Source organism: Lathamus discolor, chromosome 10, assembly GCF_037157495.1.
Source record: "Lathamus discolor isolate bLatDis1 chromosome 10, bLatDis1.hap1, whole genome shotgun sequence".
Classification (NCBI taxonomy): domain Eukaryota; kingdom Metazoa; phylum Chordata; class Aves; order Psittaciformes; family Psittacidae; genus Lathamus; species Lathamus discolor.
In genome coordinates, this window is record NC_088893.1 from 9258610 (window position 1) to 9273193 (window position 14584).

Below are 14584 nucleotides of genomic sequence, written 5' to 3' on the forward strand. Positions count from 1 at the left end.
AATCTTTTTAGGCAACTGTGTCTGTGCTGCTGTGGGGTGCACCAGGTTCTTTCTGAAGTGTTTTTCTTCCTTTCATCCATTGGTAGCTCTCTACAAAGTTGTGGAAAACCTTTGTACTGTAGGAAATTGTTAATCTTACAGCTCCAGCTGAATAGTTCTTTCAGGGAAAGCAAATGTGTTTCTTTACCAAATTCAATGCTTGTTGGGACAGAGCGACAGTCTGTTCTCCTGAATGCGGGTTTGGGATTCTAGTAATTCCTTAAATCTAGTCCATGTGCTAAGTAAAACTTTTACTCTGATCTGAAGGAGGTCATTTAGCTTTACTGACTCACTGTCTCCTTTGTAATTAGTGAATGGGCAGAACCTGGAGCTTAATGTGTAATGTATGTTTCAGAGGGAATTATTGAAAAACTACTACAAATCTGTGATTTCTGTGGATTATTTTTGCTAACCTGGTTTCTTTAGGCTGATGTGGCAGAGAGCCAGCTGGGCAAGGCCCTTCTATAGCATTTTATCACCAGAAAAAATCAGAAGTGTGTTCTGTAAACTTCAGAATTGCGCAAAAGGTGACGTACAGAGAGGAAGGATTGCCTTGCAGAAGTTACGGCAAACACTATGTGCAAACTACACACAGCATCCAGATGTCGAGGATAGCAAGACAAGCTATCTTCTTGCTGTAAACTGCTTCTGTACTCTCACTTTTATGTTTTAAACAAGCAGATTAAGGAGTTCTACCCAGACATTGTTTGACACACGAAGGATTCATAGTTACTTAGTTGATTTGCTATACTAACATTAGTATCTACTTTGTAGAGCAATACTCAACATGCAGCAGCTTGGATACTTTTCAAATAGAAATTGTTCTGGATTTCATTTTGTTTTTTAATGTGCAGTAACATCAATTTACTTACAACAAACCTGTTCGGTGTGCCCTTTCATGTCCGTTGTTGAGAAAAAAGTGAAAGACATGAAGATAAGTAGAGTCAGACAAAAGAAAGAAGAATGAAAAATTCAGGAATTAAAAATTAATGTAAGAAGGAAAAATTATTGTTATGATACTATTATTTTGTAAGGGCCTCACACCCAGCAATGAAGGGTTTAAAATAGTTAGGGTGGAGGGAATGTCTTTTTTTTTTTTTTTTTTTTGAGTAAAAATAGGATGCCACCAGGAAATGCACAGAATTTAACTGTGTGCATAACTTTTTCAGGAAGCTGTTGTTTCATGTTTCACAGATAAGGACATCAGCCAAGTACAAGGGTTTGCCTGACAGCATTATGCCTGGCTCTCCTTCGTGGAAGGCCAGGAAAACAGGTTAGCAGGAAGTAGTCATTTTAGCCTTTGGCCTGACTGGAGCAATGCTTGGATGTGTGCTTTGAACTGCCACAAAAACTCTTTATCTGCTGTATCACTGCTCCCTTTCTCATGATACAAATGCTTAATTGAAAGACAGTCTTCTTCAGGCAATAGATGAGGATGATTAAAAACTTAAGCAAAAATGAGACTCTGACTCATTACAAAAAGCCTTTTACTGTCTGTCCAGTAAAGTATCATGAGTATTTGTTTCTCTTACAGAGCAAGATAGAAGATGATTCAATTACTCATATTGAAAATAATTTCTTGTCAAAGAGTTAGAGGACCTGGGCAATTGTTACCCCTGTTTATTGTGCAGTTTTTAGTTTGCTTAGGTGATTAAGAGCAGTTGAAGGCTAAACTATTGAAAATGTAATCGCAAAAAAGTTTGCTGTTTTCTGAACCATTGAGCACTGATTTGTTGATGAAATAGTAATTTCTTGTCTTTGAAACGCTTAAGCTCTTTTTCCTTTCTGCTTTCTTAGTTTGTTTGGCTTGGGGGGGGGGGGGGGTTGGTTGGTAGGTTGAGTTTGGGTTTTTTTTTTATAATTAATTTAGAAGCTTTTTGTTTCTTACCTTAACTTTTCCATTAAACTTGAGCTTTATTGCATAATTCTAAAGGGTCATTTGTTATGCTGGTTTACCTTTTCAACTTATTTCTGTGGGCTAAGCTCAGATTTGTAATTACCTTTTGAGAGTTCCTGAAAGTCCTGAAGCAAGTGTAGCTGAGAGATCAGTTTGCTTCTTTCAAGATCTGTGTTGTTGAAAACTATCTGAGAAATAGTCACTTGGTCAAAACCAGTGTTTTTTGGTAAAATGTCTAGATTTCTTGAAGAAGAAGCTTTAAAACACCTTTCTTAGTCTGAATGACTTTCTATCCTTTGCTCTGGAGATTATAGGGCTACTGATAGAATGGAGAACTTTTGTTGTAGTTTCTTTTTATTCCATGTAAAGATTTTATTTGAATGTGATGAATGAAGTGATAATGAAAGAGTTTAAATCATTGATTTCTAGCTGTTGTGCTGTGACTTTTGAAACAAAATACAGCAATGTGTACCTCTACCCTACCCCCTTATTTTCTTTTGTTTTTTGAACCCCACTAATCAGGAAGCCTGCATGCCTAATGTCACTGCTTACCTATTACCTGTTTTTAATGCAACAGGGAAGAACATGCTTATGTTGAGAAATGCTGGAAGGATGTCCGAGTGGGGGACTTTGTGCAGCTGCGGTGTAATGAGACCATCCCTGCTGATATCCTACTGCTGTACTCCTCTGATCAGAATGGGATCTGTCACTTGGAAACTGCCAACCTCGACGGGGAGACCAACCTTAAACAACGACAGGTTGTGATGGGCTTCTCCAGCCAGGTAAATCTGCTGAAAATGCAGTCTGTGTAGTGCTGGGTTGGTTTAGGCTTATCTGCACACCAGCTCCAGCCATAAACTGCAGCAGTCCTGACTGGCTGATTGTGCTAATACATCTGTGACAGGGGTTTGCTGTCGCAGCTAATAATGCACTGTATGAAAAGAAGCAGTTTGTCCTAAAAGGTTTTTGTTATACTGGCACAGGGATGGCTGTATAAAAAGGAAGATTAGCTCATTTTAATTTGCAATTGTTCTTTGCAGCAAGCTGCATCAGCAGATGCTTAAGCAACCACACACATTACCATGATCCCAGAGAGCAGCAAGTCTTTTCTATGTACAAGCCATCCATACACCACAGGTTGTTACAGCACACAGCACATCCCACAGCAAAGCCACTACTACTGAGTGAATTATTCTTCCATGGAAACTGGAAGAGAGCTCATAGCCCCACTTCCAGTGTGGCAGCAGGCTTCCTTATGGATTTTGCATCTCTGTTGCAACTGCTGTACCATTGTTTGTTTGCTAGGCAGGTAGGTGTACCAACATTTCAAGTAGGAACTGCTCTAAGGCACACTAAGTTGTAATGATATAATGGAATCTTTTATAGAAGTGTAGTAAGTAATTGAATAGGAACTCAAGGTAAGTTAAAATGTGAAAACTTAAATGAAAGTTATGTGTTTGATATCAGTTTCATTGCTAGTAGGCATCAGTTTGAATGCTTAAAACCACTTTATATATTATTTCCACAGGCTGTATCATTTCCTTTTTGCAAACAGTTTACTGGAATAGTCTCTTGAGTCATGTTTGGCAAACCTGAAGTAAACAAGAAAATACAACTTAGAATTGTACTTGTTACATTTTAAAATACCTTTTCAAACATAGCAGTGCAGTTTTTCAAATAGCACAGAGCAAGGTTAAGGAGCTGTAGTATGTGAAGAAGAATATTTTCTTCCATTGGGACCACTCCAGCAGACAAGAAATCCTAAAACCTGGCAGATAATTCTAGGAATTACATTCAATTTTCTATCCATTAGTAGCAGTGCCATTAGGAAGATCTTTTGAGGTTATTGGTGGGTCGGACACAGCTGCCAATGAGCAGTCAGATTCATTAAATAAAAGTACATCATTTCCATGGCCAGTTGCGGTCAGGACTGGATTCCAGTTTTAGTTTCTATTTGCTCAAGTGGAAATTACTTTGCATGCATAATTATGGACTTTCTCAGGTGGATGCCACAGTACAAAGCATACCTTTTCCAGTGCCCTGCAAGGATGACAAGCCTGGCTTCATCAGTAAAAAAAAAAATAAAATGCTGCATTGTGTATTTTTCCTTCTACAGGAAAACAATGTTCTACCACTATACAAAATGAAACTTTTGCCTCAGTCATGTCCAATATGAGGAAGTCGTTCTTTAAATCAGAAAACTCCCCCATGCCAAATCATGCTCCAGACTACCTATTCATGGTTATTTTCTTTAGAGTTTGAGTTGTTATTTAGATAAACTCTATGACCAGAAGTGTTTATACTTACAAAGTTTTGTTACGTTGGCAGAGTGGAATGCAGTTCTGACTGTGGTGATAGCCAGTGCTTAGGAAAGTCAAAGCTTAAATAGTCAACTATGTTACTCTATCATTTTAATGTACTAGAGTAAGAAATACTTTGGCTAAAAAAAAAACAACGAACCAGTGCCCTAAATATCATACGTACAGGTTTTATTGTGCCAGCTTCTTCCTTGTTCTTTGAGGTTTGTTTGGTCCTACAACTTGTGTGCTGTGTAAATTACTCAGAATTAATTGTGTCTATAAAGTGTGAGTCTTTAAGGAAGGAGGAAAAGGAAATACACATGAACTGGGGTTAATTCTTTGTTTTAGGATATGCTTAGGAATATGGAATTCACCTGCCTGAAAAAGACTGAGAGGAAGGATTATATATTTTTTTTTATATTTTCTTTTCTCTTGAATTTTCAAATACAAAATTATTGTCATCAAAAGAAAAAAAATTTGGGAGAAAAATCATCCTTCTGTATCCTAGCTAGAAGCTTATTAGTTTTCTTCATTAGTAATGAGTCCTCCAGTTGCCTTTTGCATCTTCCTGTTCTCCTGTTGTACAAGTATTTCTAACACAAATATATACTGATTTTCCCAATGAGTTCACTGAGTTGAGTAAGATTCACCAGAGAAGAACAATATCTCTTTAAAGAGACTTGAAAAATATTCCGCCACATGAGTCAGAAGGTATACAAAATACCCTTATAGTCATCAAGCTTTTGTATTTCCTCCAACTTTTCTGAATCAGACTCTCTGCTTGCTTGTACTTAGATATTATACAAATATTATATATGCATTGCTCAGTGAAAAAAAAAATAAGAACAGAACAGAGAAAATAAAATAAAAATTAAAATACTAAAACACAGTGGAGAAAAAAAAAATGAGAATTGAGGACTGGCAGTGTAAGGAAGGTATAGAATCATAGAATCAACCAGGCTCTCCTGCAGTCTGTGAAGGTTTTGTGAATTCCAATGAGGAATTCCCAGGTTGTGCAGGTTCTAAAGGAATCTAATCTCCAGAAGTCCCTCTTGCTGTAGGAAAAGGTAGGGAGGCACAGCAGCAGATTTGATTTCCAGCTTTCCTAATGGGAGGAGTTTGGATTAAAGTGAGTTTCAGTTCTTTTAAATATTTTATGGTGCAGCAATAATGATTCTTTTTCACATTCCTCACCTACCATTTTTATTACATTTTCTTAATCTAAAATAAAAGTTCTCTATATTTTTCATTTAAGAAAAAACACACCATTTATGTCAGTCAAGTATCTCTCAATCTCTCTGCTTTCCAGACTGCTTCATGTAGTCAAAATCCCAAGCCTGTTTCCTTGAACACAGGGGAAATCAAGCAAAATTGCGTGTCTCAGTTCAGTTCCAAGCCCTTTTTGAGTGAACACTTGGCCTGAAAATCTGTCTTGTTTTGTCAGTGCCAGTGGTTTGGTTTTATTCTACTGCCTTCCCCCTTTTGCTTTTGTTTGGGGCTTAAGGGGTGGGTTTTGTTTAATGTTAGTCTTGCTCTTAGTCTTATTGGAATGTAATAGTTTATTCAAATGTGTGAGCTCTTATTTTATGATTATACCACCCTGACCAGTAATAAAACTCTTCTAACATATTTTAAAGTTATGATAAATCCTGAAATTACTTTCATTTGAGTTTACTTTTGGTTGAAGGCTGTTTTTTCTTTCATAAATAATTTGAACTATTTGTTACATTCTCTTTAAATGAAGACAGAGGTTTTCACTAGTTGGCATTTGTGATGTCTTGTCCAATGCACAGCATTTTCTGCATTAACCAATTGTTAATCCAAGAGAGGAAAATCTTGGATCTTTAGTCAGCCCCTCTGAAGCTTTGCTTCAGGCCAAATGAGCTAAACTGTCTCTGCCTCTGGTAAGGCAAGTGCTGTAGCCTCCAACTATGATGGTGGCATCTATTTAGCTGCTTTTAGTGTTTTAGCATTTCAAGTATGCATCATGTTTGACACTAATTCTCACTGTGTTTCATCTTGCAGAATGTGCTGTTTGAACCCGAACTTTTCCAAAACACCATCATCTGTGAAATGCCTAACAATGATCTCAATAAATTCAAAGGGTACATGTGAGTATTTGTTATCCACAAATGTATTTTGTATCTGAACTTTAACATTTCTCTTGGAGGAACTGAGTGGAAGAAACATATTTTGCAGAAAATGATGAAATGTCACTATTATCTATTCCTGGATTCAGAAGCCAGTGTAAAATGTAGACTGGAATATGTGTTCTGAAACAAGGCAGAACAAAGGCTTGACAATGAATTATCAGTTGTTTCATACACACTGTTCTCACAAGGCTTCAGCTCCTTTCAGAATTCACACATAAGCTCATTTATGTTTGACCTGAGGGTCAAGGTAGGCTAGATTTTAAATCTAAATCCTTCCCAATGTTTCAAGGTATTCACCTGCATGGCTCTAGTTTCTTCATATTTACAGCCACAGGGAAAGGGTATCCAGGATCTAACAAACAAATCAGATTTACTTCTTACAGCTAGAAAAAGCAAGCAAACAAGAAAAATCCTAGTGAACCAGTGTGTTCGAGTGGTATCAGAAGGGTGTCTTTCACCATTTATGTGAGGATAAAGCTATATCCTCTGTTCCTTATGTTCTTTCTTCATTAAATTATTTTGGCACAAGCATAACAGGAAATCTCTACTGAAAATTTGCGAATTCAGCAATTTTAAGGCTACTCCCTGGCTGTAAGGTATATTTGTATGGCATGGATCATGTCCTAAAATTCTCTACTTTCTAATATGCTGCAGCTGTTTCTCAAGACCCTCTTCAGAGTTGGTCCATGACGATTTCCACACCACATCACAGAAATACCCACTGCCCCATACCAAATGCAAGTCCCACATCACGCAAATAATTTAACTGTATAAACGTGTCACCATCCCTATCCATGCCTTGTTAAGGTTACTGGTAGCTAAACTAGGAGCTAGTGGCTCTACAAGAATGCAATGAGTGATGCCCTGGTATAGCTGCAAATAGGCAGATCCTCTGACATGAGTAAACCAGGGGATTGTCACCTATTAGCACTGATTGTACTTATTCTGGTCTTGAGAATTTATGCCCTGCAAGTAAGATGCCTCTAATAGCAATGCCATTTCCCCTCTACTGTGATATCTTACAAGGGAAAAAGAGGTCAAATTTGTATTGATCACTGGCTGTGGTTCCTGGCTTTGAGGACCACTGGGTATAATCTAAATTGAAGCAATCCTTCCAATTACCCTGCTGTAATATGGCACAGAAGCACTGAGATTATAGAAATGTAGGCAATATGTCACAAGAAAACACACACAAATACATATCCTTAGGCCCCAGGACTGGTTTCAAGATCTTAAAATCTCTATTGAAAGTCTGTAACAGAAATCTCTTGTAAATGCCTATTATGTCTTCTGTTTGGTGGAATATGGAATTAGCTGCTTTTCTCTCCCTGCTTCAGGGGTAAATGGAAGAATTTGCCAGCAAATATTACTTACTAACAGTTAGTGGAGCTTGTCTTTGGTCTGCTGTTATTTGAGCTATTTTGTAAACACAAATTACTTGGAGTAGGTAACATTTTTCTCCAAGAGCCCTTAATAAATTATTGAGGCATTACTGGCTTGCAACAAAATAACAGCAGTGCTCTCTCTGCTAAAAATTATAAGAAAGAACTTGGTGACATCCATCTGACATGTTTGACCACAGCAAATACTGCTCAGGGGGATGCAAGGAAGCTTCTACTAAATAAGTTCACCGCGGCTGAATCTACATTCCTTGAAAAACAGTTTTCTGGCATTATTGGGTTTTGGGTTGGTTGGTTGTTTTTTTTTGCAATTCCACAAGCTGTAGGGCTGTAGGTTGCTGGCAGCTAATCTGTTTCACATATCTAGTTTGATATATAACCCTGTGCAGCTGCACATAGCCCTGTTCGTAGCCCTGAGGTAGCACCCAGCCTTGCTCTCCCTATAGGTGACACTGTAGTTTACTGGTGTACGCAATGCCAAATATGAAAGTAGCAAAAGATACGTTTTTAGAAAAAATATAAATTCTGATGTTGATATTTACATGACAAAACCAGATAAAATGGCTGAAGAGAAAAATCTCTAAGGAGCCTATCAGAGTATATCATAAAAACTGTGAACAAAAGTAGGTTTGTGCTTTTGTTTTCATAAGCAAGTAAGAAATTACCTGCCTGATGCAGCACTCTCATTATAATTCCCATTAAATTTTCATCTGTCTATCCTGCTGTCAGGAGGATCTGGTGTGTGATGGGACATCTTCAGCCAGGATAAAAAGTCTTCCATCCAGTGTCAAAGTGAGGAAAAGAACCTCAGCCTAGAGAATGCTCAAGTGAGGCTCACAAAGATGAGAAGCCCTTTGGCAGCTGACAGAGTCAGAGCCTCTTGCAGGGTGCAATGTATTCATTTGAACCTCCAACAGCACGCAAACCCTATTCGGCTTTCTAAAAGAATTTAATTTGAATGACAGAGCATAATGTATCTTGGCTTCCTTTATGAGGTGCTTAATCTGCCAGGTAAGGTACCAGTTGAAAGCCAAACTTGATTCATATTGACATCATGACGTGCACACCATGTGAACAGTCTTGGGGTCCTTACTGAAGCTGAGTGATATATAAGCAAAATAGGACCTTCACAGTTCCTTGGTTTCAACTTGAAACAGACATGCACACAAAAATTTTGTTTAATTCTGTATTAGAACAGGAAAAAGCATCATTTCATTCTCTTCTATTTCTTCTAGGGAGCAACCAAATCATGAACGGGTTGGTTTTAACGTTGAAAGTCTCTTGCTTCGTGGATGTACAATCAGAAATACTGAGGCTGCAGTAGGAATTGTTATATACGCAGGTAAGATGTACTGTCTATCTAGGTAAACATAGAATTTCCCTGTAAATACCTTTAAGTAAATAAGTGTAGTCTAATATCTCACAAGAGTGTGGCACTTTAAGAACTGGTTGTGCATGGGAAAATGAAGTAAAGATATTACTCATCCATCTCCAAAGTCAGCAAGTCCTGAACTGAGTCTACAGCAAGTGACAGTATCCTTGTGTATGTCAAATATCTTGCTCTTTGTGCAATACCTTGCAAAAATACCCAGACAAGTGAAGAATTGCTAAGGTGAGTTTAACTCTCAGCTCTGCAGCTCTGATTAGAATACTAATTCCATCTGGCATAAAACCTACACAGCTGCCCTAAGGGAGGTCTCAGGGGCTCCTCAGGGTAGAAACTGGTGCAGCTGAAGATCTACCCAGCAAAAAAAAAAAAAAGATCATCACAAAGCCAAGCTGTGCCAGTGCAAGCACACAGGTGGCAGTGAGAGCAGCAGCTGGAGGTAACAGAGGATGCGGCAGCAGCACAGGTTTGTGCTGACATAGATATAGTGTGTGTACGCAACCATGAATTTCACTCAGTAGAGGTATGAACTAAGCAAGACAGCATCAGTACCCAGATCAAATGCAGCAGTGCCATGTTCAGCAGAGGGTCAATCCATCTTTTCCTCAGTGTCTTTTACCTTTGTAGTGTTACCACTGCGTTTACTCAGTGAGCATGATTTATCATTGACTTTGCCAGCTGTTCCCTCTTCTGCTTCAGATAGAGTATATCAGCTATGCTCTTTATTTGTAGATTAAATAAAAGTCAGTTTACACCCAACAATTTATCCCATTATTGGTTATCTTTATCTTCCCAGTAGTCATGTCACCTGTTTTGTGTCTAATCAGCAGCAAGGAGTTCAAGGCTAAGCCAACTAAGAGAAAAATCACCATCTCTGCAAGAGCCACTTATCTTAGACTGATCTCCACAATCCAGATTATTTTACCTGACAACTGGCCATTTTACTTCACTATTGCAGACATGGACTCTGAATGTCCAGAGCTCCCATATGTTTCTGAATCAGCCTTTGCTTTGTGGATCTTTCATTGCCTGTCTCTCTGGACACCACATATAAGGATGGTGCCTACCAGATACAGGAGGAAAGCCAGAGCCAAATTCATCACTCATTTTTTTGGATTTAACTACTGTATAAAAATCTCTGTAGGGATCATTCCGTATACAATTGGAGTAACTTGTCTTCCCTTCTCCTGACAGAATTTCTATTTTATTTCTCTTTAGTCAACCTTTTCCAGTATGTTCCTTTGACTAGCAGCAGAGATCCTAATGTGGATCTCTGTTAATGTTGCTTAAGATGCTAGTAGCAAAGGTTGGAGTTTTAAAGTCATTCTCAAGGTAATGGTGTCTTTGACTGTGTGAGTCTTCAGTTTCCAACTGACATCTTATTTCTAATGTCAGGATAAAAGTTTATTCTTTTTCTCCTAAAAATAGACTCGCTTGAGCCAGTATCAGCCTAATTTCTAGGGTTTTTTGCTTATACTCTGGCTTTTAATCATGGTCTGTGACCTTTTCTGAACAATGAAAATCAGCTATATAATAAGATGGCTCATTCTCGATTTTTATAACTCTATTACTCCTCAAACTTCCTTTCTAATGTAAGAGTGCAGCCATCACTTAATGTGATTGTTTAGCCTGTGCAGTTCTCATCTGACCCAAATCTAGTCATACTTTTCATGGCTACCCATGGTTCTGCACAAAGTAATAGTACTAATGTACAAAAACTTCATTACTGAGTGACAACCAATGTAGTTTTCCCATTGTGATAGGGACTGCAGCAAGATCTACATGCTTTTCGGATAATAAAGTACCAGAATGAAGTTTTAGATAAGCCCATCAGCATCCAGCAACAGCGAGACAAGATACTAGTGGGGTGGTAGGTGAGATGCTGTGTTGCACAGCATATAGAACTGTGAGAACAAAGTAGCTTATTCCTCTTATTTCTAATATTGTTTCTTGCAAGGTGATATCTGTATTACAGATATGTTCTTTTCCTGTTTGTCAGCTGAAGTTGAAGGGAATGATAGAGCTGATATTTGGAAAGAAATCTCTTCCTATTATCTTCCTGAAGTGAATCCATCAGCATTTCCTTGAGGGTTTTCTGGGAGGGATTGTGTTTTCGATACAAAATATTCTGTTAAGCATGACATAAAAGAAAAGTGAGGAACAAGAATCACACAGCTGCTGGAGGAACAGAAGTGCATGCAGCAGTACCCTCCTCTTCTGTGTAGCTTGGTGGTTAGAACATTTGTTCACTGGAGGGAAGACTTGGGTTTTGCTGTCAGTTCTGCCTATATGGGAGTGAACATACATCTCCTGCTTCACACGTTCTACCATGAATATCTGACTGTGTGGAATGAGTGGGTATGTACACAGACATGATTTGGAAAGGAAGGAGCAGTGGTAGTATAAGCTGGTCCCACTGACATAGCTCCAGGCTGTGTAAATAATTACATATGCATTGGAACAGGAAGCCGAGTCCCAGCTCTTGGGTGAATGTCCTGAACATAAGGCCGGAGAGTAATTTTCTCTCTTGCTCTCTGCCTCAATTAATAACCTTTGATATAAACCTGGAATGAATCCATCAGGAGTGATTGAATCGTACTTAACTTCCAGCTTCTAGTTCCAGCCACTTTCCTAGAGAAAGCCAGTACGTAGCTTAGAAAATAGTCCCTCTCACACACATCATGCACATACAAATGAAAACTAAATACAAGTCTACAGGGTCTGTATTTTCAAGAAAATGGACTATAGAAATAAATATTAAAGATACCACTTAATATAGCAACAGATGGTAACCAAACATCCCAATTGAGGAGCCACTGCTTAGGTAATATTTAGATAAAAGCAATTTCTGCTTCTTGGCTTCTCATAACATTCCCTTTTCCATTACAAATATACCAGCTCATTCTTATTCAGTAAGTTTTAAGGATTGGGGTGGGGGCCTAGGGGTGGGTGTTTCTTGTCCTACTGCTTTGTTAGCACTTTACAACTACATAGCGGAAAAACTATTTAACTTTAGCGTCTGTCACTGCTGGATCTGGCATGTTGGATTTTATTTAAGTTAATGAATGTAATGTGTTTAGTGGCTTTTAAATAGCTGCTGAAATATATTCAAATGTAGATTTCAGGACTTGGTTTAACACTTAATCAAGCTGTTTATGAAATACAAAAATATATTATTATTGTTCTTTTTCCTTTCATTCTCAAGGAGGTTTGGTTTTTGAATATTTATATAAACCTTGTGATCTTACTGAATTTGCTGTCTTTGGGAAAGTAAAGAGTGTATGACAGCTGAAATCTGTAACATAATGGAGGTCTTTTGTAAGCTTCTAGATTTAGTCTCTCATATATATTCTGCTACTCAGTTAAATAAGAAGATGGGCAGTGAAATTACTGAGTGAGAGTCAAATGAATATTAGTCATGAATATCCTGCTAGCATTTTATGAGAGAAATACTTAAAAAAGAAAAAATCAACAACAAAAAAAACCCAAACTACAAACAATGCACTAAACCCTACAAAATATTACATTAACGTGATGATATTCATTTGTGTTTTGAAGGTCATGAAACTAAGGCCATGCTAAATAACAATGGTCCTCGTTACAAGCGCAGCAAGATAGAGCGACAGATGAATATGGATATTTTCTTATGTGTGGGACTCCTGTTTGTGATGTGTCTTGTTGGAGCTGTAGGTATGAACCACTGACAAAAATAAACCTCTGTTTCATTGCTTTTTTTTAAATGGTGGTTAAAATTGATCTTATAGACATGAGCGAGACCAGATCTAGAGCTGAATGCTCTTTATACTGCTTGGTCTTTCCAACAGACAAGTTAAAATGGAAAATCTGAGCAATTCAGATGGGAGAAAATTCATCCATGGCTACAACTATTTCAGTGAAGACCCATCTTCACTGTGGTATACTGTGTGTAAAGCTAGCAAGTGAAAGTCATTGGGTTAATATATTGCAGGAATTGGTACTTGCCAAATGAGATTTGTCTCCTGAGTGGATGTTTGTTCCTTGTGTATAACAACAAGGGTAAAATGATGTGGCTTTACCTTCATTTCAGTAACATCTTCTAATATGTTCAGGAGGGCGATGTTTGCCAGAGCTACCCAGTTTACAACAAATGAGCGGCACATGGCTAATTCACCCAGTTTACAGTCTTGACAGCTACCTTCCTTCTTATGAACTTCACAAATGGCTGTGAGGTGAATTAATAGTTTAAGTAGGAGCAGGCTGCATTTTGCTGGGGTCCCTGCAAGTGAGCATTCTTGAATGCAGTAACTGTTGTTAGTTGACTAAAGTTTACTAGATTGCTAATTTCAAAAACATCATCATCACTGCATATAAGCACCTGCTTGACTTCCAGCCCTGATTGCAGTCTGTCCCAGGCACGTCAGGATTAATGGGATCTCATAATCAAAGAATCATAGAATGGAATCATAGAATAGTTAGGGTTGTAAAGGACCTTAAGATCATCTAGTTCCAACCCGTCTGCCATGGGGAGGAATAATCCCGAGGAAAGGGCCAAAGTTTAAGCCCACTGACTTCTGAACAGGTCACTGCTTGAAAGATAACATAGACTCTCTTGAGAGGCAGAGAGACACTTTATGTTTGTTGTTCCTTGGCTGCTGTCACGTAGATGTAGTCATTGTTTAGTGTGTAAGCACCTTTGAGAAATGTCCTTAAATGTAAGTTTTAAAGTGGTCTCAACGTTTAATTAACAATTCATCTGATCTGATTTTAAAAACCAATACAAACAAAAACCCCAAACATAAAATGTCTGAATGGCAAGTGAAACATGTAAACATTAACAAGTCCATGTTGTCAATTCAAAATATCTTGTAGATCTACCATGAGTTCTTGCTTTGCAGCCTTGTCTAAATGTAGGGTTCTAGGAAGAAATATCACTGGTGGATCAGTTTTAAGGACTTTTCTTGCACACAGTGGAAAAATAGGGTAAGAAGTGGTTTATAGAGCATAGTTGTCCTTGCTCAGACCAGTTGTGGTCTCTAGCAGTGACGATAATTTGCATTTCTTTGGCAGCATTTCAGTAGGCAGATGCTGCAAAGCAACTGCTTGCTTAACTGATGTTAATATAAGTTTTATCAGAGCTGGATATGGGAAGTGAACTGATGGAGGTTTCTGGCATCTGGAGCAATGGGGGACACCGAGTTGTTTGTCCTAGCTCTGTGTGAAGTTTCTGATGCTATAAATTTAGTAACATCCTTGAGCAAAGTTTATTTCAGTAAGAGCAATATACAAGGTGGTAAAATAATCATGATGGGATGTTGTTAAGTGCAGAAAAGAAGACTTTGTTGTAGTAGTGCAACGATATCTACTGACATTTAAGACACAGGAAGAAGCAGCTTTGGGGTACAACCTGATTGAAAGGAATGTAAAAACCA

At 38.1% G+C, this 14584-nt stretch overlaps 1 protein-coding gene across 1 annotated transcript in view; it reads left to right on the forward strand.

The window, feature by feature from the left end:
• ATP10B (ATPase phospholipid transporting 10B (putative)) overlaps positions 1 to 14584 on the forward strand; it is a 241866-nt gene that overhangs the window by 201006 nt on the left and 26276 nt on the right. Inside the window, exons 8-11 of the mRNA XM_065690824.1 lie at positions 2514 to 2718; positions 6262 to 6347; positions 9025 to 9131; positions 12735 to 12866. Of these exons, the coding sequence (XP_065546896.1) occupies positions 2514 to 2718; positions 6262 to 6347; positions 9025 to 9131; positions 12735 to 12866 (530 nt within the window). The remainder of the gene's footprint in view (positions 1 to 2513; positions 2719 to 6261; positions 6348 to 9024; positions 9132 to 12734; positions 12867 to 14584) is intronic.